General features: G+C 39.0%; 1 protein-coding gene across 4 annotated transcripts; it reads right to left on the bottom strand.

Moving 5' to 3' along the window:
- Positions 1 to 9,668: 9,668 nt before the first annotated feature.
- Positions 9,669 to 16,404, bottom strand: LOC109197499 (uncharacterized). Of its 4 annotated transcripts, none has more exons than XM_025906081.1 (11): positions 16,181 to 16,404; positions 15,041 to 15,127; positions 14,561 to 14,701; positions 14,284 to 14,423; positions 14,057 to 14,193; positions 13,858 to 13,951; positions 13,615 to 13,714; positions 13,244 to 13,491; positions 12,966 to 13,152; positions 12,668 to 12,795; positions 9,669 to 12,582 (listed from the first exon to the last, which is right to left on the bottom strand). In XM_025906081.1, the coding sequence occupies exons 1-11, from the start codon at positions 16,299 to 16,301 to the stop codon at positions 12,265 to 12,267; spliced, it is 1,701 nt and encodes a 566-aa protein (XP_025761866.1). In that variant the 5' UTR covers positions 16,302 to 16,404; the 3' UTR covers positions 9,669 to 12,264. The 4 variants fall into 4 exon arrangements, with proteins under 4 accessions (XP_025761866.1, XP_025761865.1, XP_025761867.1 ...); XM_025906080.1 differs by having other exon boundaries at positions 13,244 to 13,497; XM_025906082.1 differs by lacking the exon at positions 16,181 to 16,404 and adding an exon at positions 15,688 to 15,718 and having other exon boundaries at positions 13,244 to 13,497.
- Between the last annotated feature and the right edge of the window lie 7,961 nt (positions 16,405 to 24,365).

Consider the following 24,365-nt stretch of genomic DNA (forward strand, 5'->3'; position numbering starts at 1 on the left):
TGTTCCGTCACATTAATGTTTCCCCAGAAACACTTCCGTTGTGTTTTGTGATATTTTTTCCTACTTCCATTGTGCTTTATTCAACTTTGCTGTGCTTTATGTGCTTTTGCAGTGTTTTTTTTTCTATCTGCTGGTGTGTTTTTTTAACTTGCAGTTTGTTTGACCTCTCAGAGCCACCATAAAAAAGTTTACTTTTACTCATTCCTCTTTGTTCAGGATCGCCACAGCAAAACATCCACCTCTGTAGCATCGCCTTCTCACACCAACCCTCTGCGTGTCTTTCACAGCCACATGTTGTTCCATCGCCTTCTTTTTTACAGGACTCGATATGAGTTTGGGAACAGAGGACAACAATTGCTACTTTTGTAAGCGAAATAATTTCCATTCTCACTTTGTGTAGAAATTCAGAACAGTTTGAGGCCTGCGTTGTAACACTGTTTCCCTTCATAACTCGAGAGTGTTTTACGACAGAACCCGCCAATGCTAAGCTTATCATCACAAATGCTGGCTTTTGATCTGCGTGTTCTTCTTTAGCCTTGAGGACACAATCTCCGACCCAAAAAGAACTAGAGTTGTGATTCAATAGACATTTTAACTGAATGTGTCTGAGCTCAAAGATGGCAGCTTCACTTGATGTTTATATATCTTTTTTATTATTCTTTATTGTTTTCTATAGTTTTAGCTCGTATTCATGGAAGCACTAACAAACTGTTCACTGATGATGGTTTTCAGAAGTGCTCCTCAGCCCATCCAGCGATTTCCACTCGAACATCCTATCTGTTTTTAATGCAGTGCTGTCTGCGAACTGAACATCGCATGTTCTCAGTATTGTTTTTTTTTTCCATCTCCTCATCTCTTGCAGATATAGAGATTTCTCCAGATTGTCTGAAGCTTTAATGACATTATGTGCCACTGATGATAACATCAGAAAGTGGTTTGCAGTTTTCACTAAGAAAGGTGAGGTCTTAAAAAAAGGAGATTGTTTGCCCACACAGTCTTTCACGGTGGTCGAGCCTTCCCTACATCTTTACTAATGAAAAGACTCTGCTTTGCTGAGGTTCTTACTGGTTCTCTTTTCATGTCTTAAAAACTCTGTCTGCTGGAGTACAAGGTACTTCATGCTTATATGTTGAATTCAGTATTGAATAAGTATTTATTCCTTCTTTGTTAAGGCAGTTTCTAAAAAATGTAAATAGCAAACAGCCGTCTCTGTAATGAATATCTTTTAAGACAAGACTACGCTTGTTTTTCTTTTAGATTCTCTCAAGTCGATCTATAGACAGACCTTGAAAAGGTAAAGTTGCGGGCAATTGGCTGGTAAAGTGAGCTTGATGCCCCGTAGTGAACACACCGGCTGTGGGATTTTGGCCTTAATGTTTCAGGACTTTAAAACAAAAGTGAAACAAATATTACCTTGTAGCATACAAGCTCCTTTGTTCTTCCACTTATGCAATTCTGGGTCGCTGGAGGTGGGACTGGAACCCATCCTTGCAGAATACAAGGTCTGGTCACCAGTATATCGTGGGACTAGAACAGACAACCATTCAATTTACAGTTACCAACTGCATACCAAATGCATGACTGTTGCAGTACCTGGAGAAAGTCCATGCAGAAAGGCCTCAGTCAGCCAGTGAACCCAGGGCCTTTATGCTGCGAGGTGATGGTGTGGCACACCACGGTGCCGACGCCAGTCTAATGGAAGACATCTATACACCCGTCTATCAGACTGTCATCAGGATAGCCGAGATATGGCAGTGTCTCAGACCGGCCTACTACTGAGAACTCCAAAGAGAATTGCCCTCACTTACTATAAAATGTAATGCTCACTGGTACTGTTACCATCGGTTTTGCTCATACACTACCAACAGAGATCCTTCTACCCACCCTTTGTTTCTCTCTCCATCTTTTTTTCGGAGACATCTTCCCTCCTGGCTCGTAGCATAAATGGATTTTCATGCATCATCTGAGCGTGTGTATTGGAGTTGATGGAGTGAGGAGGATGACGCAGATTCCAGCCACACAGCTCCTGTCCTGCACCTTTCTGCCAATTCCCTCTTCCTCCGTCAGCTCCCACCCCTTTTCCTGAGCCTTGCTTCTTGTTTCTTCCTGTTTGGTCAATCACCCTGCTCTATAGACTAAACTCTGTTTTTGCAAGGCACAGCTTTGCATAGGGTTTAGCCTGTCGTTGACTGTATGTATCTGACAGTACACCACATTTAGATAGAAAACAAATAGTACCAGCCCACCGTATACTGGAATATGCCCAATGTTCAAGGCCCCTATGTCCTCTACTCTTTGTCTTAGTTTGTTAGATATAATTAGTTTGTAGTTTAAAGTTTAGTGATATTTTAAAAGTCTTTCTTCTAGTCTGGGTTACTCCAGCTTTAGACCCCACCCACTCCCTCTATGCCATCAGAAAGAATGAGAACTGATATTGTTCCCCTTACCGCAAGTCAGCTTCCCATTTGATTGCTTATCTCTTTTATTAGCTTGATGCTATTACTGGCATGGCTTCTTGGCTTTCATTATCCATTTTTATGCTGCAATATTCTCTTGGAATTGTTATCGGAGGCGAGTTCATCTTGTCACGTTGTTTATGCGTGATTGATTTGTGGGTTGCTGATCTCACCCTCCACCCCTTGCTCAGTGCCGGCTCGTCGAGCCGACAAGGTTACTTATTCACAGATGATAGACATCTTTATTAGGAGAAGAGAATGCTTTAAAACCTTAAGCACAGGCATTTATCTGAAGCGCGGCATCTTATGGCCCAACACCCGACATGCCCAAACTCATTCATCACGAGCAGGCCGACGGCCCAAGTTCAGCCTGTTTGCCCTCTCCATCAGCCTGAAGGACAGAGCAAGGCAAAGATGGCAGCAAGAGACAGAGAAGAGCAGTGAGCGTTTGTCATGACAGAACTTGGCCTGGGGTAAGTCACTTCCCAGGTTGTGTTGACCACCGCTATTTTTCTGCTCATCAGTATGACCCTGTAGGTTCAGCTTAAGGTTGAAATTTGCTGAGCTGTCAGAGGAGAGTAGTTTTCTTGGCCAAGACGTCTTGGAATCCAAGAAGAAAAACATAAATTAAGTAGTTTTTTTTTCTCTCTCGCTCTCTTTTTTTTATGTTTTAATGTATCAAGCAAAAGTAGATGACTTTGAAAATACTCATTATGGATTCTACTGGAAAAAGAGAGCCTCGTTTACCCAGCGGCCCAAGCTTGAGTCTTTATGCATTTATGCCTGTGTAATGAAGTTTTTGCCCAGTAGTGATGGCAAATGTCATTAATGCTTGCAAAAATGATGACTTGGAGTGCTCACATTAGGCCAAAAGTGCGGATGCTACTTGTTTTCTTTAAGACCTATCATTCTCGCCTCCTGCTGTGTATAATGGCACTTGGCATCAGCCGTCGATGACGAGGCGATTTCATTTATCTCTCGCCATTTAGTCTTTTCAAATGTGTGGCACGGCTCTGCAAGGGCCATGGTTATCACGATGAACCTTCACCAGTCAGAATGAAGGGTATGTGTACACACACACACACACACACACACATTTTTGCATGCTTGGTTTTTGTAGTTTCTGAGATTACTTGCTCAGCAAAGGCATTGCCTTTCAGGCTCTGTCTCATCCTGTAGCTCAGTAATCCTGTTGGTATTACAGAAGCCCTGTGAAGCTCAAACAATCCCTAACGAGCTAATAAGTTAAATAAATATTTTCAGCCAGGACAGGTGGCTTTCACTTAGAAATAGCATGTTAAGCATGCAGTATTTAGATTCTCCGCGGGGATGTTTCATTTTCATTACTTAGTCCAGCTGATGGCTTTTAACCTTATTGACAAAAAAGGAATCAGTGTAATTTAAGACTTTAAATGAGGGCCTTACTAGAGATTCAAAATTTCAGCGTTTAACGTGGCACTTCTTTTGTCTTTATTGGCCAGCTAAATGGTCTTTTCCCAGAGCTTTAATTATTCATCAGTATTAAAGTTTAAATCCACTGGCTCTTGGGGATGGAGTCATATGGCTTTGAAATACAGGTCATTAACAATAAACGATATTAGCTTAACTGTTCCAAGGTTCTTTGTACCTTTTGTCTTGTGGCTCTTGAAATGTGCAGTGCTCGCATGATAGTGGGTTGAATTATAACATCACACACTGAGTTTTGGTTAGTATTAAAAAAACAGCCCCATCTTAAAAAAACCCAACACATTCACCATCATGTAATATAAATGCAGATGTAAAAATCACATTTTACTTTCCTCCTTTTTTAATGGAATGTGCTTGTATTTAATTATAGGGGGTGAATAATAGACAGTTTTATAACTTCCTTAAGAGCAGGCTGCTCATTTTCTTCCTTCCCCTAGCTCAGCATTGGTAGCATAACGAGAAGAGGTCAGTGTCGAGCAACTTGATGTGTCAGGCGTCAGTGTGACGCCCGATTCCGTAATTTTTGCCGATTGATTATTTATGCTTGGCTGCCAGTTTACATTAGAGCCCCTGCTGCCCCCAAGAAGATTGCTTCCATGTGCTCAATTGATCCATGTTTGAAGTTTAATTACCATTTGATAACCATTAGCCTTGTTGACATCATAACAGAATGGGCGCTAGAGTGGCTTCCTTGACAGTAATAATTGGTCAGTGTCGATTAGATGCCGTCCAAACACTTGGCTTAACTGTATTTGTGGGAAGATCATAAAGTGCTCAGTGCACTGCCCAAGACACCACAACTTAAAACAGTTCCACAACCCTTATTCACTCAATCCAAGGTTGTCTGTTGGTAACAGGTAATTGTTTCTTTAAGAAAAACTACACCATCATATCGAAGCAGTGTAAGAAGAACTCAGTACACACTATTCAGTAGCTCGTAGAAGCATGTTTGGAAATAATAACCAGATAACCACTAATGTAGCTTCAGTTTGTTGAGGTTTGCGGGAATTTGTTTAATTACAGCTCTCTTAAGGTTCCACCACAGTATTCCAATCAGGTTGAGGTCTGGATTTTGACTGGGACATTATGGAACCTTGAACCTTCATAGAAGAGCGTTCTTCTCTTTTTCAGCCATTCTGTTGTAGATTTGTTGGCTGGTGTAGTTTCAGCCAAGTTTTAGTGTTACAGATGGCCTCATGTCTGACTCTGAACCCCTCTGTATGCTTTGATATACAGAGGAGGTAATGGTGGACTCAATGACTGCAAGGTCTCAAGTTCCTGTGATGGCCAAAATAGCCTAAATCCTCACCCCTCTACAGCCATACTTGATGGTTGGTATGAGGTGATTGTGCTTATATGCTGTATTTAGTTTTCTCCAGACATGGTGCTGTGCATTATGGCCAAGCATCCCCACTTTGATCTTGTCAGTTCGAAGGACATTGTTCCAGAAGTCTTAAGATGCAACTCTGCAAACCTAAGCCATGCTGCCCTGTTGTTTTTAGAGAGAACAGGACACTCGATTATTGCCTACTTGATAAATCATAAGTCTTGGACAAGAATTTGATATTAGGGAAGAGAAAAAAGTTTCTGGGAGTAAAAGGTGGTGGATTTTTGCTCTGAGTCATGAGTGACGATAGTGGTGATGAAGCCCAAAACAAACTCCTGTCTATTTTCGATGCAGTGTGTGAGTGGATTCACAATGAAGCCTCTGTGTATGTATAGTAAGAAAGAAAGTATTTGCTTGTCCGTCTGGATTCCTGGTCGGGCTGCTAGTTTATTCTTTTTGTCCCTTTTGCTTTCCCATGCTGTCAAACTTAATTCTGCTGTCAGTTTCAGGTGCTGTAAGTCTCAGTGCTTTTCTGTCATTCTGCACTTTCAGACCATCATCCATCCACTTCCTTACCATCCCCATCTCATCCTGGTTACCCGGGCCCTCATCCAGGTCTCTAACTGTTCAGCATCTCCACAAGCACCTTGCTGTTTACCATTGTTAGGGCTATGCTTTGCTATGTAGCTACACCAGCTACACACCAGTCTTTTTTGCAGTTTATTACATAATCTCTGTCCTTAAACTATGTTTAGACAACTCAGAAAAATCCCACCAAACTTCAATCATTTGCAGCGAATGTTCTCCCTCTTGTTTTTCAATAGAACTTGAAGTTAAATGCGTGTTGGGCAGAAGCTGGTGGATGACTTCAAGGCATTTAACCCAGTCAATGTCAAAGAAAAGCCCAAGCACATTCGAGGTCACGCTCCTGACCTGATGTGTCATCTTTCACTGAAGATTGCTCTTTGGTCTCTGGGTCAATGCCTGAGACACAACTCTCATTACCAGTTTTATTATCCTTGACTTGAAGGTTAGGCCAGTTTGACACAGAAGTTCATGTTTGCTTTCTCTGCAAGTCTTAGGTCCATTGTGAAATTACAAATGCGCGTGTGGTCAGAAAATGACTTCCAGGAAGCGATCCAAATATATCAGGAATGCATGAGGAAGATTTAATTTTCATTATTATCACCATGGATACTGCCTTGTTGAATATTTTTAAACAGTGATGAAATGTCCAAACCAAATGCAGCCACCGAGAGGTTATTGGATTATGTGCTGCTAAAAATAAGCTTGTGTTGTTAAATGAGTGAACATCAATCTTCCGAATACTTGACTAACAAGAGCGGAGACTGTGATGTTCCACTTCTGCTGGAAAAGCATGTACATTAAAAAATGTACATAAAAATGTTAATATGTAACAAAATTAACTACTTAGTGTGTCGCTATTAGGTTCTGTATTCAAGTTTGTTTCAGATTGTTTGAAAAATCACATGACTGACTTGGGTTACGCCGTCCTGTCGTTACAGTGAAAAACCATCAATGCTGTCACACCTCTGGGTATGATTCACTCTATTAGGTACAGTATGATGGTTCACCAGGTAGCCCATGTGAGTGCAGTCTGAAGAGGACTCATAAATCCTTGCAGTCTTTGATTAGTGAAAACTATGATTGACTTTTCAGGGTCTGATCGATGAGAGCCCTCACCGCTGATGGTTCAAAATGGTATGCCTTCAGTATTGATAAGCACTCATTGGGTGGAAAAAAAGTCTACTTGTTGGATTGCATGAAGCATTTTCGACTCTCAGGTAATGGAACTGTCATTCTTCCTCTCCCAGATAAAAATCGTCCTCCCCTTTCCTCGTTCCTTCCTGCCATCTTCTGCCATATTAAAAAGGGTTATAAATTTAGCAAGGTGGCAACACTATTCCTGAAATAACTTGACTGTTTCTTTCTCTATTGCTCGCTCGAACTAAAACGGAAAAACAGACCTGAGAAATATGAAAAGAGAGAATTAAAAAGATTTTGTTTGTCAGTGGTCAGTATGAGATTATGTTGGTGTTTTATGTTTCTTGGGATCTTGTCTCTGTTTAGCATTGTTCATGGTCGAGTGCAAAATTGTGATTGACATTTTTGTAGCGTGATGAAATGAAAGGCTAACATCATAATGCGATAGCGGTTCTGTAATTCTCGATACATTAAAAGACAATCCCCTTCGATAACTTACAGTATCTGTTTCATTTATTATGGTTTAACACTAAGGTTTTGGACAGACTAGTTTTGCTTGATGAAGCTGTTAATGAAGATGTTGATGTCTCATTTGAAAGTTCATCAACATCATTATCCATTAATTCAACTTTTTAAATGCTGGTAAAAGACATGCAAAAGTTAGGAGCAGGTCCTTGTGTGAATCTGGCTTTACCTTATTCAGCTTTTTAGTGGAGTTGGGCAGATCAATCCAAATATTGACACTGATATCAGTATCTGACCGATACTAACGCACTTGGATCGATACTTTGTTTCTATCCTCGAAGTTCAGTATGTTTCCCACCGTCTGTCCATCCGTCCATCCATTCATCCATTCATCCATCCGTCCATCGTCTGCTCTGCAATTGAGGGTCATGGGGTACAGCTGGAGCCTATCCCAGCTGTCTTAGGGCAAGAAGCAGGGCACATCCTGCAGAGGTCACCAGCCTTTTGCAGGGCTAACACAGAGAGACAGCCAATCATTCACACTCACATTCACACCTGTGGGCAATTTAGAATCACCAATCAACCTAACCCTACCGTATCCCACTGAACTGTGTTAAATACATTTTTTTTTTTTATTTAAATGGAAAAATAAAGTCAATTCTTTACAGCCTACAGCACATTAAAACAACAGAAGCTGACCTAAAGTCCTTTAAAGAGATGCACATTAGAGATTCCAGCTCTCTAAAAAATACAGTATCACTATATAAGGAAACTGTGTCAACTAAACTGCATTAACTAATTAAAATCACAACGCTGTTGTGTTGGTGTTCATTAAAATGTATTCAGAATTTGGCAATTGTAGAATGATTCAGCTCATAAATCATGACACACTGCTCTCCCCTACATAAGCTCTCTTTATAGGTTAAAAGTATCGGTATCGGTATCAGTAATACGGCTCTTAATTTGCAGTCACATAGCACTACTTTTAGAATTATTTTTGTGCCTAATGAGGTGTTTCTTTAGATTATATGGGTTGCTGTGGCCAGCTTTCCAGTTTGTTTGTTTTTTTTTTTACATATTTTACCGAAAGTCTGCATTGAATTTTGAAGCCCAGCTGAGATTACTTTTGGCTCACCGCCGCTGCCCTTGCTACGTGTTTATTGTCCTTCAACACGTCACATGGGTGACGTCACATGGGATCACTCTCTTTCTTGCTCTAACTCAACTTTGTTACCAAATTTAGCGCTGAATGATTTAGTGTGAATTTATATCCGGCAGTACCGATCTAAGTCAGTCAATTCCCTACGTACCAAGTTGTTGTGTACCCAACTGTGGTAACCGAAGCAGAGAAAATAGCCCTACAATCCAAAACGTGGGGATTATTTATTTACTGTCTTGTGGTGCTACTGAGTGTTTAACATGTTATTCATTTTAAAGTTGTGTAAATTCCATCTTACCATATTTTCCTAAGCGTTGTTTGTTGTTAACCTTTGTTGACTTTATCGCCGTTCATGTGAGGTTTGTGGGGAAATCTGTTTAGAGTGACTGCATACATTATGTATTATAATATATATTATATTAAAGATATAAAAATATCAATCTTCAGTGCCAGTATATTGATAATCATACAATTTCCCCTTCTGATTACAATATATTGTGATGTTGATATTTTATCCCACACAGTAAAATTCGAAGAGTTAAAATAACACTTAAAGAGTCAAATTTAACACTGGTCCCGAGTCTATTTGGTCCCATTCGGAATTGGTGTTAAATCAACTCTTTCTATAGTGTTAAAATTTTAGAGTAAAATTAACTCTAAATAGAGTAAAAATTTAACACTGAGTAACACCGCAGAGTGTTAAATGAACCTAACACTACTAGTAGTGTCATATTATTTACTCTACCATAGTGATAAGTTAACTCTATTTGAGTAAAATTCCACTGATTTTTAACACTGAATTGATATATCTGAAATTAACACTGGGAGTTCAAATAACTCTGATGAGAGTTGATGTTACTCTATACTGTGTTATTCATACACTAATCTCTAGTGAAAAATTAGCTCTCACAGAGTAAAATTTTAAATTAATTTTACACCACGTAGTGTTACTAAAACTCTTCCTGTAGTGTTACCTTTACACTCAATTTACTGTTTTGCAGCATGAAAACCTGGTTTCTAATAATGCTTTTAAATATAAAACAAGTAAGCAAAAACCACAACTAGATAATACATTTAACAGCTTTATTTTGATGTCAGGCTCAAAATATTAAAACATCTCATGTAGTGTACATAAAACACTACACACAAAAACACACTCATAAAACACTTTAAAACAATGAATTTAGTTCGGCATAAAATGACAATATGGAACCACATACAGGGAGGAATCAGAAGTGCCATACTTCATTTGAAGATCAAATGGTTTGAAGTAACACAGCTCTTTTATGTTCAACACCTTCAGCACCATATTGGGATGCATTCTGACCTTAAATGCATGATAATGGTCATCAAAACACAGGGTTTCCATCAGCTTTCCACAGAGCAATACAATGTCACCTTTCACAACAATACTTTTGATCTTATAAAACACCGGAATCTCAGACACTACCTCTGTACAGATGATAAAGTCAGGGCGGTACTCTGTACCATGATGTTTTATCCACTTAGCTGAAAAAACACTGGTAGACAACATAGCTCCAAATTTTAAAGCAATTTCTGGACCTTCTTTCAGCTCTCCAAGTGTCACCATCTTTCCTGGTCCTAAAGCTAATCTTTCAAGGCTAAAAGACTCCCAATACATGGCCATACAACTTTGGTGTTTCTTGGCTAATGTCATTGTAATGTTTTTAAAGCTTTTTAATTGCTTCTTAAAGAAGTTATGTTTGGCTTCGTAACGCATGCACCACATGTGCAGAATTGGGCCAATATTTCGTATACTGCGAGGGTAATGTATCATGAAGTGATGCTTTGGTAAGAGACTGAGTGTAGGAAATAACTGCTTAAAGAGCTTATGATGATCAATAATTAAATGTTTGAGGTAGATGGTCATACCTTCTGACAGCACTGGTGAAAACACAATATTGACAATTTGTAGAAGCAGAAGTAGAAGATGCCAGTAGCTATCACCCACCTGTACTAAATCGCCAAACATCAAAGGTACATTACGCAATAAGCACCAAGATTGAATTGCATTTAGTCCTAAATCATTACTGCCATCAAACAACTTTACCCTTGGTGGGCGATTTCGCTGCTGATTGAAGCCATAATCAAAGGCATGTATTCTACCAGCAAGTTGTTCAGCACTTAGGAAGTTCTCCTGAATGTACTGCAGCACAAGTTTCACCTCTAACTGAGCAACTCCCTCCAAAATGTCATGCATGATATCTACAGAAAAATTGTTGGCTGTGTTGAAATATTTAAGTGAATTCAAGAGACAAGTGCGTTTCACACCACATACATGAGGTAGCGTAGGATCTCTTTGTACACTTTCACAGTGCTGCTTATGCATATCAAGAGTTCTTAGTACAACACCAGAATCATCTTCACAGAACACACTTTGAAAACAATCCTTCTCAAGCAGACAAAAACGACAACAATATCGAGCTGCAAATGACTCCACGAACCCAAACAGACTATGCAAGCCAAGATTGTCCCCAGTGACCTGGATTACAGTGCCATGAACCAAGTGTTTAAACATGGGAAGTTTCAGTCCCTCTGTCTCAAGAACTTTCAGATCATTGACAAGTGGCTCAAGGATTGAATTAAAGCCATAACGCTTTGAGTCTTGTGCATGAAAAAGAGCGCACAAATGAATATTGACCAACAACGAATTAAAGATTGGAGGAAAATTCCTTAGTGTAAAGTATATTGCACCTAATTTATGTATACCCTTTTTAGAGCCCAGAGGATTTGCAGTTTCAAAGTCATCATAAAACAGTTGAATTTGTAAGGCATCTTTTTCTGCAGAAAATAGGGGACATCTTTTAACATAGGCAGCATCGATTAAGTCTGCATACACACCTTCTCTGGACATATTCCTCGACTTGAACATGTCGACAACATGGTGGTTTTGAAAGATAGTTTTCAGTGTTTCCAAAATAGGAACATATGCAAACCTATCAGTTACAATGACTTGATCAAAAGTCCCTGTGATCTTGTTTCTTCTACTGTCAAATCTTGTGCCAAGCACCATTTCAACAGGTTCAACAGTTGCCCATTTTTGTTTAAAGTGCCTATTTCGTTTAGCTTCTGAATTTAACAGTGTGAATGGGTTTTCAAAGTTTTCGAATGACTGCTCTAATTTCTTTTTACTTGTAGTGTCCTGTGAAGGTAAGCTCTGTAAAGCTGCATCTTTAGCCTGAGTATGAATCTCAAAAACACTTCCTCCATTGAGGAGACAAAACTATTCACAGTAGATTGGCTTAATCCAGCTGCCCTGAGCTGTGCAACAGTAGAGGCACACATATCCAAAGTGCTCTTATTTGAACTTTTCAACATTTCAGATGTTGTGGGTGTTTCTTCTACATTAGTTGACACCACCTCCCCTGTAGTGCTAACTTCTTTAACTGCCACATCAGGCTGCAAATTAACATCAGTGTCAGCCTGTTGGTTGAAATAGTTAAGGTGTTTGGTATTTAAATGTTTTCTAAAACCTGAAAAAGTGCCAAACACACAGCCACAGTCACGCTGGGCACATTTAAGGCGAAGATTTCTTCCAGGTAAGTAACCATGAACTAACCGTAAATGCCTAACAAGCATGTTTGAACCAGTAAACTCAGCCTGACAGACAAAACACTTCATGATGGAGAATTAACCTTCAAGCCCTAACGAAGCAACCTTGTCCTTATTTCAGCAACTCTGGGACTTTCTTTGACTTTGCCAACATCTATATTGTACACAGTGGTTTGGATGAACGTGTACATGTTGTGAAGCATGGTGTTGTAAGATGTGCCAAACACAAAATGTGCTTTAAACAGTTCATCAAAAGCACCAAGTGAAGAGGTAGACTTGCAGGGTATGGCATTCTTGTCAAGAATAATGAAGAACTGGTGGATGTCATTCTTTTTCACCCCAACAGCCAGGAGGTAGGGTTGAGTGCTGGTAGTGATGGCATCAAGGTGCTCTTGGATATTTGTTCCAGTCTGAAAAGACAAATACAGACAGGCAATAAGAATCAAGTGTTTCCTAAACTGGTAATTCATACCATAAAAATAGAAAAACACAAACCTTCTTGAAAACCACAAGATGCCTTTCTGCTTGAGAAGCTGACACCTTTCCTGGTCTCTTCCGACCCTGACCAGATGGTGGAATCAGATGTAATAGCAATAGAATCGCTGAGAGGTCACTGTCCCAGCCTGAAAAAATATTTGTTTTTAATAAAGTTGAATCATCATCATCAATAACAAATTTCAATGCATCTGCATTGACAAAATGTTTGAGTAGACCCAAAATACAAAAGGACAGCTGTTCTGTGGCAAACATTATATATCCTGTGAATGTGCTAATCAAAGAAACAACAGCTCACCAATGTCAGCATTAACTTCAGTGGCATCCTCAGGAGAGTCAGCTGCCAGCAAGAGTTCTTCCAGGTCAGTGGTAGAAGGAAGCTTTCTGCCTTGTTGAATAATCTTTCTTTTGAATGTTGTTGGCCACCTCTCCAGCAACCTGCCTGATACATCCTCACCAAACATCAGTACAAAATCCTGTTCGATCTGTAACAAGGATAGAGAATAAAGAATATTTGCTATCTGCAAAAATAAAAAGTGTTTACATTGTCAACGTAATTAAAAATATTCACCAAGCCTTTGATATCTTTGAAACGTGGAAAACAGACAGTATGTTGCTTGACAGCAGGGGGTCAAGGACCATGTTGTGTCGATAAACAAATGTCAACTTCATCTTCTTCTTGACTGTGTCTTCATCAGCTGAATGTTTCATCAGAGAGATTGCTTCCTTACACTCATCCTCACTCAGCACGTTCTCTGTAACAAACTGCAACTCTCGTCTGACAGTTGGTCCACCACACTGGTCTTCACCCGATGATCCATCTCCTGGTGCTAGACAATATGAAATACAACTTTATTAAAACTAATAACAACATTTGATAACCATTATTAATACAGAACCACAATTTGGAACTGTATTATATGTTTCCACTGAATTATAAATGTTACCTCCAGATGATAATCGCCTCTCTTTAGCAGTGCATCTCTGTATGGTTTTAATCCTCCAGGCCAAGTACCCAGTGCCACTCTCTCCATCATAATAATGTTCCTTGGAGAGTGACATATACAGACATTTTTTATATTAATTTATCAGTAAGTTAAGTAACCATGAACAGTTGATAAGGACATACATTTTGGCAGGATTTAAAATTTTGATTTTAGTTGTATCAGTTATTACTGGTAGCTACTTACATAGCCATTTTTTGAGTACGGGTCACTGAGGTAAGGGAAAAAGGTTACAATTCCTCTGGCATACATTTCTTTTACCTGCCGTGGTGGTGATGTACTGCAAGATCAAAAGGAAAAGAACCAGTCAGCTTCCCTGAAATTAATACAGATTTAAAATAATTTGAAAATGATAGTAAAAATCACAGGGCCAGAAATAAATTACCCATTTTTTTCTGTCATGTCAGCTACCAGTATGTTGACCATTTTTCTTCTGGTTTCATCAACCAGGGACTTGGTCCGATTGTATTCATTTATTATACGTTCTCCACCAGGTTTGCTGGTGAGAATCGATTCCACCAACTGGAAAACACAACCACTACAGTTCAGAACACTTGAACTACAAACAAAAATGACACTATTAGAAGAATGTGGAAATCTGTTAACTCTTACTTGCTTAGCTTCTGCATCCAGCTTCTGACGTTTCCTCAAAGGGCTGTCTGAAAGGATGACCGTATCCTGTGAATCGGATGAATGTGGCGATGATAACTGGAACCGCTCAGGAGACACTTCTGCAACAGATGTTTCCAGACCTCAAAAATAGGAGCAGAACAAATCAGTTTGCATGGTCCCTCCATAGACTCATTTTATACACTCTTTGATTAAACAATGTAATAATGACACACACAAAAAAAAGACATCCAATGAAACACACATCACTCAAACAAACCTGTTTCATATTTGATGGTTAGTACCCCGGTTGAGGGATCTGTTACTATATCCTCAAATACATCCTCATCCAACTCAGTCCCTGAACTATCAAAAACTTTCACTCCTTCTGTTACGGCTGGCACACCAAACTTTGCAAATGCTGAAAACAAGCACACAACTTTGTGTAAACAAAAAGATTACATGACATCTAATGTTTTGTAGCTTAAAATGAAGATCATTTCAAGACACTTTTTCAAAAGTGAGTCAGATAAATAAAAGCTAAATTATTAAGTGCCACTAACATGCTTGATAAGTGGTAGATTAAAATGGGTGACACTTACATTATGCAGTTTTTCCCCCACTAAATAGACATAACTAAGATGCTTCCAAAACACAGATCATTTTCAATTAATCATAAAATGCAGTTTGAAGAGATTAAATAACAAAAAGAACTCAAAGCCCCTTGTATATCTTTTACAATACAATGTTGGTTTCTTACCAGCAATCAAAAACTCCTTAAGGCTTGGCACAGATACTCTAACAAATTTCTGCACACCTCCAAGTTTTGCTTTAAGCAGCATGCTTCCTGTAGACAGTAATTTCTTATAGTCAGTGATCTTCATTGAACTACAGTAAACAGAAAATGTGAATATTAAAACAGTCCCATAAATATCAGCAAAACGGCCTTGCAATATTATTTCTTACACTGTATGTTACTTTTATGTCAGTGTAACAAGGTGTTTCGGCTCTTTGGCGGTAGTTTTTAGCCCTATACTAAATGAGTATTTCATCTACAAGATATATAATCCTCAATACAAAACTAATATAATTCCTACTACTTTTTACCATTTGTCTGATCTAACTTAGCACTAGGGAGTCAGTATTTTGTTCATCTTTAGTTTAACATACTGAACAGTCTGGTAACCAAAATGGAAAAATGAGCGGGGTAACTTTTGTCAATACCATCAACTCACAATAAATACAAACGCTGTCATCTTAAGTTCAAACTACTAAAAAAAAAAAAAAAAGCATTAAAAACTGAATCCTGGACATTTTGGATACTTTATCAAGCTTATAACACCTGCTGGTTGTAATCTTGTAACTGTAAAATTGCTGAAGACAGCCGAGTTAAAATAAGACAATAACCTTACTGAAAACGACCTCTATATCTGGTACCTAGGTATCAAAAAAAGACAAAAAAGAAAGATGTAACATTTAGTGTAAACTTTTAATTAGTTAATGCTTGGGTTACCTAATTTAAAATTTAATGATAACTAGCGAATTGCCGCGCACTGAGGTTAGCCAAAATGCTAGTTAGCTAGCTAATGTTAATATATAGATCCCAACACATGGAAGGTTTAATTTAATGGAATTTCGAACATGCTAGAACACAACACAATCACCACTACACACTGAAATAAATTTTGATAACAAGCCTTACAGTCCAACACTGATATCAGTCAACTTTTTTAGCTAATTAACAACCTTACATTAGCATACAGACAGTGTCACATTTGCTTCTGGTACAAAATGAAATATATAATAAACATGGACAAAAGGAATGTAACCTTATTTTAACGTGCTACCTGTGCTTAAAATGTCGAATTGTTGGTTTAATAAGTAAATATGAGCAACTTACCCTGCAACTGATGTGAAGAAAATGGCGTCCTGAAAAATCCTCTTGGTTTGAAAACGAGTCTGTGGTGGGAGGAGCTTTCTAGAGTAACGTTGACACTGCCTCTTTTAACTCCACGAATCATCACCCACACTGGGGGGCGTTTTGCTCCAGCTATTGTTATAATGACTCTATTAGAGTAAATACACTTTAACACTGCTGATTTAACACTGGGAAATTTACTGTGCACCACTATTCATTTTATTTGATTTCATGTTCAGTACCTGTAATTGCCTGAATAGCTGATTTACGATTCGTGTCACTGCTGTTTCATGTACAGAACATGCTTTCTCTTTGCCACACTGAAAGTTATTATTGACGTGGGAAGAGCTTTTATATCTATTATTATCCCTGTTACTACTTTATTACTGTGACTCCAGGTTAAAAGAGTAAATGGTGTTGGTGGATGACTTCCCTGATTCTGTTTCGCTGATTTGCAGAGGGGTCAGCACGACATGTGACATGACTCATACTGTATTTCTGGGTATCTTCCTACAGTTATTCTATTTCAAGAGCACCTGGGATGTGTGGGATGTTTTTTGTATTTTTTTTAGGCTGTTCACTGACTGCACACGTGTCAGAAAGAAGGTAAGAGAAAGAAAGTGAGTTATGGAGAAAAGTCTCCAGAGATTCTGTTAAATCTCCCGTGCACCCTAGGAAGAGTGCCATCTATACAGTTGAAGGCACAGGGAATGTAGGAGGGAAAGTGAATGAATATTACAAGAAAGAGGCAAAAGGATGTGGACATGGAGTCCATATAAAATCAGCAGTGTCTCAGTGGGCTGACTATGTGGAGCTCTTGTCCTCAGCTCATCAAATAACGCAACACTATGGCTATTAACATTACTGCTACATACTGTATCTATTATCGCAGTATTTAATGAACTTTGGACCGTCTATGATCCTTGCATATTACTTTGTAAAAGCTAATTCGTTTTTCATGACTGTTTCGAGTCATGTAACCAGATTGCAATTGCCAGTGTTCAGGTGGCTGTTTGTTAAAGCAGCTTTCATCAATCAGGTTTTTAGATTTGGCACCTGGCTCGATCAGTTGGTACAACATGCTGCCGACAACCCTGATAAATAAACCTGGAAGAACTACCCATCCCATCTGCCCCTACATATGTCATCTGATGTAACTTACTGGGATGGGAGCTTACACCTTACTGAGTCTGAATCAGCACATGCTCTGCTGCCAAGTAGCTGGAATGCATTCATTCAGAGGAGGATGTACATATTTTCCTAACAGAATGAGACTTTATTTAAGATTTTAAATGGCTAATGCTCAAATATACATGATATTTAAGAGCTCATCCATGGATACGATCTATTTCTACCCTTTTTTAAACTATCTATCCTTATATTTACCCATGTATTTACTTGGTTTACCCTTCAAATTAGCAGTCTGGTAGTTTGTGTGTGAATTTTTGATTCTGACCCCCGTAATGCACCTGGGGTCTCACGTTTTCTGATACTGCGCATTGATCATCGCCTTACAGTGCAATGCTCTGCTGGAAAACAGGGATTCACGCAGATATACTTTGATCCGCATCATCCACATGTTGCAGAACAAATTGCAAGGTTAAGGCTTTCACGTTGCTACCTAACATTCTGTAATGTCATTATTTTGCTTTTGGGGACAGATATGTACTTTGACATTGTTTGGAGGGGGGTGGGGGGAATTTGTGTCACATTCAGCCAGTCACAAACTAAGGGTTACATGAGATGAGCAAATTGTAGCTGATGTAATACGGGATTATACATTGCAATTACTGTTAGTTTGCAGGTTTGGTTAGTTAAAGACAAGGTTAGCTGCAAGAAAGCTGACTGGCTGGATAAAAAAAGATCTCCTGAATAGGTTAGCCTGAATTACTCTTGACATTTCTTTGGAGAGGGAACATGTTCCGAACTCCGAGAACCTCAGATTTCAAGGAACGACAGAAATAAAACTAAACTTTGAGGGGGGACATGGAGAAGCACTTAGTGGATTATTCGGGAAATGAGAACATGCATGATCCCAATTTCCCTTATGTATAGGGGTAAAAATGAATTATATTACTGTTTGTATCCTATTGTGTGGTGTGTTTCTGTGTTATAAAAGTTGCTAGTGAGATGTTGCATTATTCAGCAGGACAGCATAAAAGATGCAGCATGCGGGCGGAAAAATTCCCATTAAAAAATCAGAGCTCTTGTTCCCTTATTTTATTAATGAATCAATTTATATATATCATTTAATATCCCTGTCAGGTCTAAGAACATGTGTGGTAGGGCTTAGTGACTTAAGGAGTGGTTCACTATTGTTTTTTCTATGTATGTGTTGCAGTGACAAGAAAAGTGTTGGTATACTTTTCTTACACGGGGTCAGAATATATGTAAACTCTGAATGTATAGAGAATGTTCAACAACAAGCATAATTAGCACTGCGCGCAATGCAGTGCAGGGCCTTTGCATCATCTGCTTTTATGCCAGATTACTGCCATGACACCAGACATCCCTGTGGGATAAACAGTATAAACATCTGAGTCCCTGCGATTCTGGAGAGTCGGTTTCTTCTAAGTTATTAACCAATAATGACAATTATGTCTGCATGTGTCTCGTAAAATGCAATGCTTATTTTTCAGAACTGCTTTTAACTCAAGTTCTGTATCGTGTCAGCCGACATGACATTCCTCCTAGGTGTATATATATATATATATATATATATGTATATTTATATACAGCTTTATTTTCATGCACTGCTTTTCAATTATAGCCCCTCAGGGGATGGGGAGGACTCTATTATGTGTTCTCTGGCACAAAGAAACTTCCATTTTCCTCCAAACTTTCAATATATCTTAAGCTATGATGGCCTACACATCCTTATTTCTTCTCTGTGTGGAAAATGGGGATGATAAAAGTGCAGAGGAAATCCCTTTTCATTATTTATTTTCAAAATATATGCTCATTACTTATTATCTACAGTACTGGCGGTTATTATTATATGTATTTTTGAATAAACAAGAGATAACTGAAATCCCCCATCTCTTTCCATAACCTTGGCTCAGACCTGGAGCTTTAGATAATGAATGCAATTAAGGGCTTGCTGCATTAAACCTGCTGGTAAACAGTGGGTTTAAGAGCTGCACAATATTAGACTTACAGTCAGTTTTTAGGGCATTTATCCATGAGGGAGAAGCCATTTTTATAGATGAAGGGAAACTCTTTCCACACACAGCGGTTAAGGCAGGTATTAGAATAAAAGCACTGATTGTCACTTTGTAAAAGAGTCAGTGCATTAACTGTGTGTAGAGGGCAACTTCAAAGAATTACGTCTGTTATTTCTCTCTAATTAGGAATGCATGCCAGTGAATGTAGCAGTGACATGTGATTATTTTGCTTACCAGCAGTATCCTCTAATTGTTGTTTTACACAAAATACAAATAAAATGATTGATTCTTCACTCTGAACATACAACCCAGTGTTATATTTATTTTTCCAAGCACGGTAAAAAAGCACTTTTCTTCTAGCAGATGCATCCAAAAACCTGACGTGCTGATAATAAAATCACTCTTCATTTAAACGCATATTTTTGAACAATCAAAAACGGGGGAAACAGTTTTGAAAAATGCAAAAACCAGACAACACTAACTGTCCATATTCAGCTTGTGTCTGGTAAAGCAGTTTGCACCCATGTTGCAGAATGTATCGCATTAAATTTTGATGAGGACTGTACCTAGTTCCAGGCTGGACTGTCAGTGTGAAAGCCCCCAAAGGTATCTATTCTATCTCCAAAACAGTGCAGCCACTGAAGGTTCTCCACAAATCTTTACTATATGACATGCCTCCTGCTTTCTTGACAGCAAATAACTTAACTTGTATGTGAGCATTTTCAGAAGAAGACAAATAACGCAACAGTTCAAGCCGCAGGCTAGACACACCGAGCCGAACCATCACAGTTGGAGAGCAGCGGGAAAGCAGAGTTTGTGTTTTTTTTTTGAGATTGCTGTGCAGCTTCAGAAAGGTGCGTGAAGTCGATACGGTTGACGTGTGAGTGTTGTGGCATACTACGGGGCCATCTTATCTGTCATGGATAGAAACAGTCCTGTGGCATTTTTCTAATCTGTTTTCATTTTCTAATTTCCTGAGTGTACCAACAAGGTCTCCTGTGAGTGAGTACTTGTCAATCACAGTGGGAAAATATTATGCTCCACTACAGTCCAGCAGTGATGCCGTAATCTACTTCCATGCACAATAAATTGTGAATTATAGCCGATTTACGCAGCAACATACCCTTGAGTGATATGTTGTTAAACAATTTGTGTCTGTGTGGTTTTTTTTATTGGAGTAAACATAATTGTGCTTTGATTATAATTACCTTTCAGGTGGTTTTCTTGTGGCTTGAATCACACCACCAATGGGTTCAACAAATTTGCCAGTTTCTTGTGGAAAAGATCCGTTTTGTGTCTCAAAATGTGCACACACACAATACCGCTCATTTGGATGTTTGATTTAAAAAGCAGGTTAAAATAATGGTAGCCTATGACACATAAGGAAATTATAGTGGGCCAGCAGTGGATTAGGACAGAGCGCCGAAAACTCTCACAGAACAAGAATTACAGTTCAGGCTCCTAGCAGTCGGCCCTTATTAAAATAAGAGGTTGTAGCTATGAATTGAGTGTGTCGGAAGGGCGCTGAGAGTTGTAACAGCTAAGCCGTCCTAAATCAAAGCACAGATGGTTAACTTACCTGCTGTAAGTCGTTTGGTCGACACTGATGCAGAGAGGATAGATAGGAAAGGTTTTTATAGAAACTATAGCAGTTGTTCGGAATTGGTTACACAAACGCATCGGTTTTTGTCATCAGTGGTAAAGGGAACAATTTCCTTGCACATTTGTCTAAGGGGAAATTGAATTTTAAAGATATGGAGTACTAAAAGTGGATTTGGTGTAGCAAGGTTTTATGAGTCAGGCAGTACAAAGTGTATAAATTTGGCCATTTTGAAAAAAAATATTTCTGCTGTGGCATTGAGTCAAATAACTGTCATTTAAAGTCAGTTCAGCTTTTTGTGTGTGCTTATTTTAACATGGTAGCTTTCCACATTATTAGTTCCTGCTTGGTAGCACTGGTTTGAACTGCCTTTAATACAATTGTTTTCAGTGCTGATAACAATGCTGAATTTTAAGGGCTAGAAATTCTAGTCCATATATCTTTAGATACATAAAAATGCACCATAGTCACAGTTTCTTAACTTTCCATTTATTGCATGAACTAGGACATTAAAGCAGCTATACCTATGTACTCTTTACATACAGGCACATCTTCCATAATTTTTTAGTTCTGGGGTATGACAATAGATCTATAGTAGACCAAAAATCATCGGTGTAGCTTTGTGCTGAACATTCGGGGGGTCAAGATCTCTGTCTAAATAAATAAATAAATCTGGGTAAATTCCCAGATGATTAAACAAGCAACTATTTTGCTGGTAATACCTGAAATGAGTTAAGAAAATCAACAGCCTATTTATGCAAGATAATTCATAATTTTATTACGGGGGGTTATACTGGGGTCATAACCCCCCTAACCCCCCTGGAAATTACGCCTCTGCCAACAATATCAGGCTTTATTAGCATTGAGCAGATTTGTGGGTCTTACCTTCATGATGGGGTTTTCCTGACCCACCGCATGCCAGAGGCGTTGCAGTGGTGGCTGTGAGGGCCATTTAAGACCACTGAACTCAGAAACCAGGCAGACATCATATTAGCTTTGTAATATGATGTAATTCTTCTGGAAGTAGTCATTAGAAATATATTATACTTAAGTTATAAAGGGATAGGCATGAAAAAGTTGTGTAGTGTCAATGTTCCTCAGTTTATATTTACTGGAGACTCATCAGACTGGGCGGTGTTTGCACATTCTTCTATTATCCAACTTTGGTGAGCCAGTGCATTTGTAGCTCCAGTTTCCTGTTCTTAGCTGATATGAGTGGTATCTGATGTGGTCTTCTGCTTCAAGGCTTAATGTGCAATCAGATATGCTCTTCTGCATAACTTGGTTGCAACAAGTAGTTATTAATATATACCTTTTTTTTTTTTTTGCCATTTTAATGCTTAGTTTTAGTGTCAGCAGACTGTCTTGACCATGTCTACATCCCTAAATGCTTCACATTGCTAGCATATTATTAGCTGATTAGATTAGGGTGACACTGTTTTGCAGTGGATCTGCATGATCTTTCGGTGCACGTGTGGATTTTCTTTCTGGGTAATCCAGCTTCCTTCCGGAGTCATGCATTTTATGTTGATTGGTGATTTCCAAATCGGCTGTAGCTACACCACTGTCAGACAACCAGTAAAAAGTACCAGTGTGCATGCAGCAAAACTAAATATGTCTTTTTTTATTTCACACATTCTTTCTTAGGAAGTCTTGCACCTGGGGCGATCGTGGCTCAATCGGAAGATTGCCGGTTCGAGCCCCGGCTTGGACAGTCTCGGTCGTTGTGTCCTTGGGCAAGACACTTCACCCGTTGCCTACTGGTGGTGGTCAGAGGGCCCGGTGGCGCCAGTGTCCGGCAGCCTCGCCTCTGTCAGTGCGCCCCAGGGTGGCTGTGGCTACAACGTAGCTTGCCATCACCAGTGTGTGAATGTTTGCGTGAATGGGTGGATGACTGGATGTGTAAAGCGCTTTGGGGTCCTTAGGGACTAGTAAAGCGCTATACAAATACAGGCCATTTACCATTTCTGTGTTACCCATGATGCAAATGGATTTCTGGCACTTTGATTGGAGTTTCAGGTGTGTAAAGCTAGTAGCAGCTAATGTGGTCAAAGCTACTAGCCTCCAGCAGAGAAAAAGGGAGAGGGTGCAGAGGGCTGGTATGCCCATTTCTTTATAACTCCACACTCGGAGATGTGGGGTTTTTTCAAACTATATACTCCATTCATTCCCAGTATCACTTGAGGCAGTCTATCAGACTTTGTGGAGCCACAAAAGGGTTTATGCAACTTTACTTTTTATTTATTTAATTTTTTTTAAATACATGCAGTTGTAGTCACTAAGACCTCATATGTGTGACTGGTTGTGTTCCCCTTTTAATATTTCCTCAATGAACATCCAAATTCTGAATTATTGCAGCATATTTTATTAAAAATTGGTTTTCAATTTTTAAGTGCACCATAAAACAGATTCATGAGGTGTGCAGAGTAATAATGACTATATTATTATAAAAAACACAAGCAAAATGTTCAATGATCAAATTTACATTATTATTAATATTATTTATTTATCTGCACAGAAAATAATTTAGATGGTCATTACATGTCAGGAAACCTTTGATGCACTGTGTACAACTCTGAATATTAAATGGTCTAAAATGATCTGCATGCAGGTACACATAAGCGTATTTGCTAAAGGACAAAAGAGGAAGATCTGCAGGTGGGCTAAATAAAAGCCATATTATTGGCAACAAAAAAAAACAATCAAATTAAAGCAAATGACACCTTTTCAGAAAGCCAGCAAGGGGTCTGTCAGCCTGATGGAATCCTCATTTCTCTGGACCATTTGGCAGAGAGTTGCACCCCTCTTTTCCTCGTTCTGCCTTAATGGCCACGCTGACAGTGACATGATATTCCACATAAAAGGAGCCAAGAGGAGCGAGACCGGGTGCAAAACTTCCATTAAAGTGATCTGAAGTTGTGTTGCTTCGAGGCCTTGACAGGGTTGCCCATTATCGCCTTGTCTGTTTTCCCCCCAGTTTAGATTTGGCTAATGCTCAGATTCTGCGTTTAAGTGCAGCGCGTGCTTTGCTGTGAGGTGTCCTGGATCTTTATATGAAAAATGGAAAAATGTTGGGTCCAAACCACTGAGGCTGTTGCCACTACAGTAACGACTGACAGTTGCGAAACTTAATGAGGAAGCTTTTCCTCGTGTCTCTAACTACTTGACCATTTATACCTCATGTTTGTGTTGATGATTTTATTAATTTCTTTGCAGGAAGAAAGAGAAGCCTTATTTGGGGAGCAAGTATTGCTATAGTTGTTTTGGATTTTTGTGTGTGTGGATATTTAAGAAAACATTAAATATCCATGTACTTTATGTCTATACATGCATGTGACATTTGTTTGCAAAATGAAGGGGGGGGGGGCAAGTTTGTGTATATCCAAGTGTACTAGATGCTGTG

This window comes from Oreochromis niloticus, linkage group LG3 (genome assembly GCF_001858045.2).
Source record: "Oreochromis niloticus isolate F11D_XX linkage group LG3, O_niloticus_UMD_NMBU, whole genome shotgun sequence".
NCBI lineage: Eukaryota > Metazoa > Chordata > Actinopteri > Cichliformes > Cichlidae > Oreochromis > Oreochromis niloticus.

Coding starts and splice junctions, on each gene's coding strand:
- LOC109197499 (XM_025906080.1), bottom strand. CDS start 16,301: ATGATTCGTGGAGTTAAAAGAGGCAGTGTCAACGTTACTCTAGAAAGC. Junction 14,702..15,040: donor TAAGGAGTTTTTGATTGCTG/GTAAGAAACCAA, acceptor GCTTGTTTTCAG/CATTTGCAAAGTTTGGTGTG. Junction 14,424..14,560: donor AACCATCAAATATGAAACAG/GTTTGTTTGAGT, acceptor CCTATTTTTGAG/GTCTGGAAACATCTGTTGCA.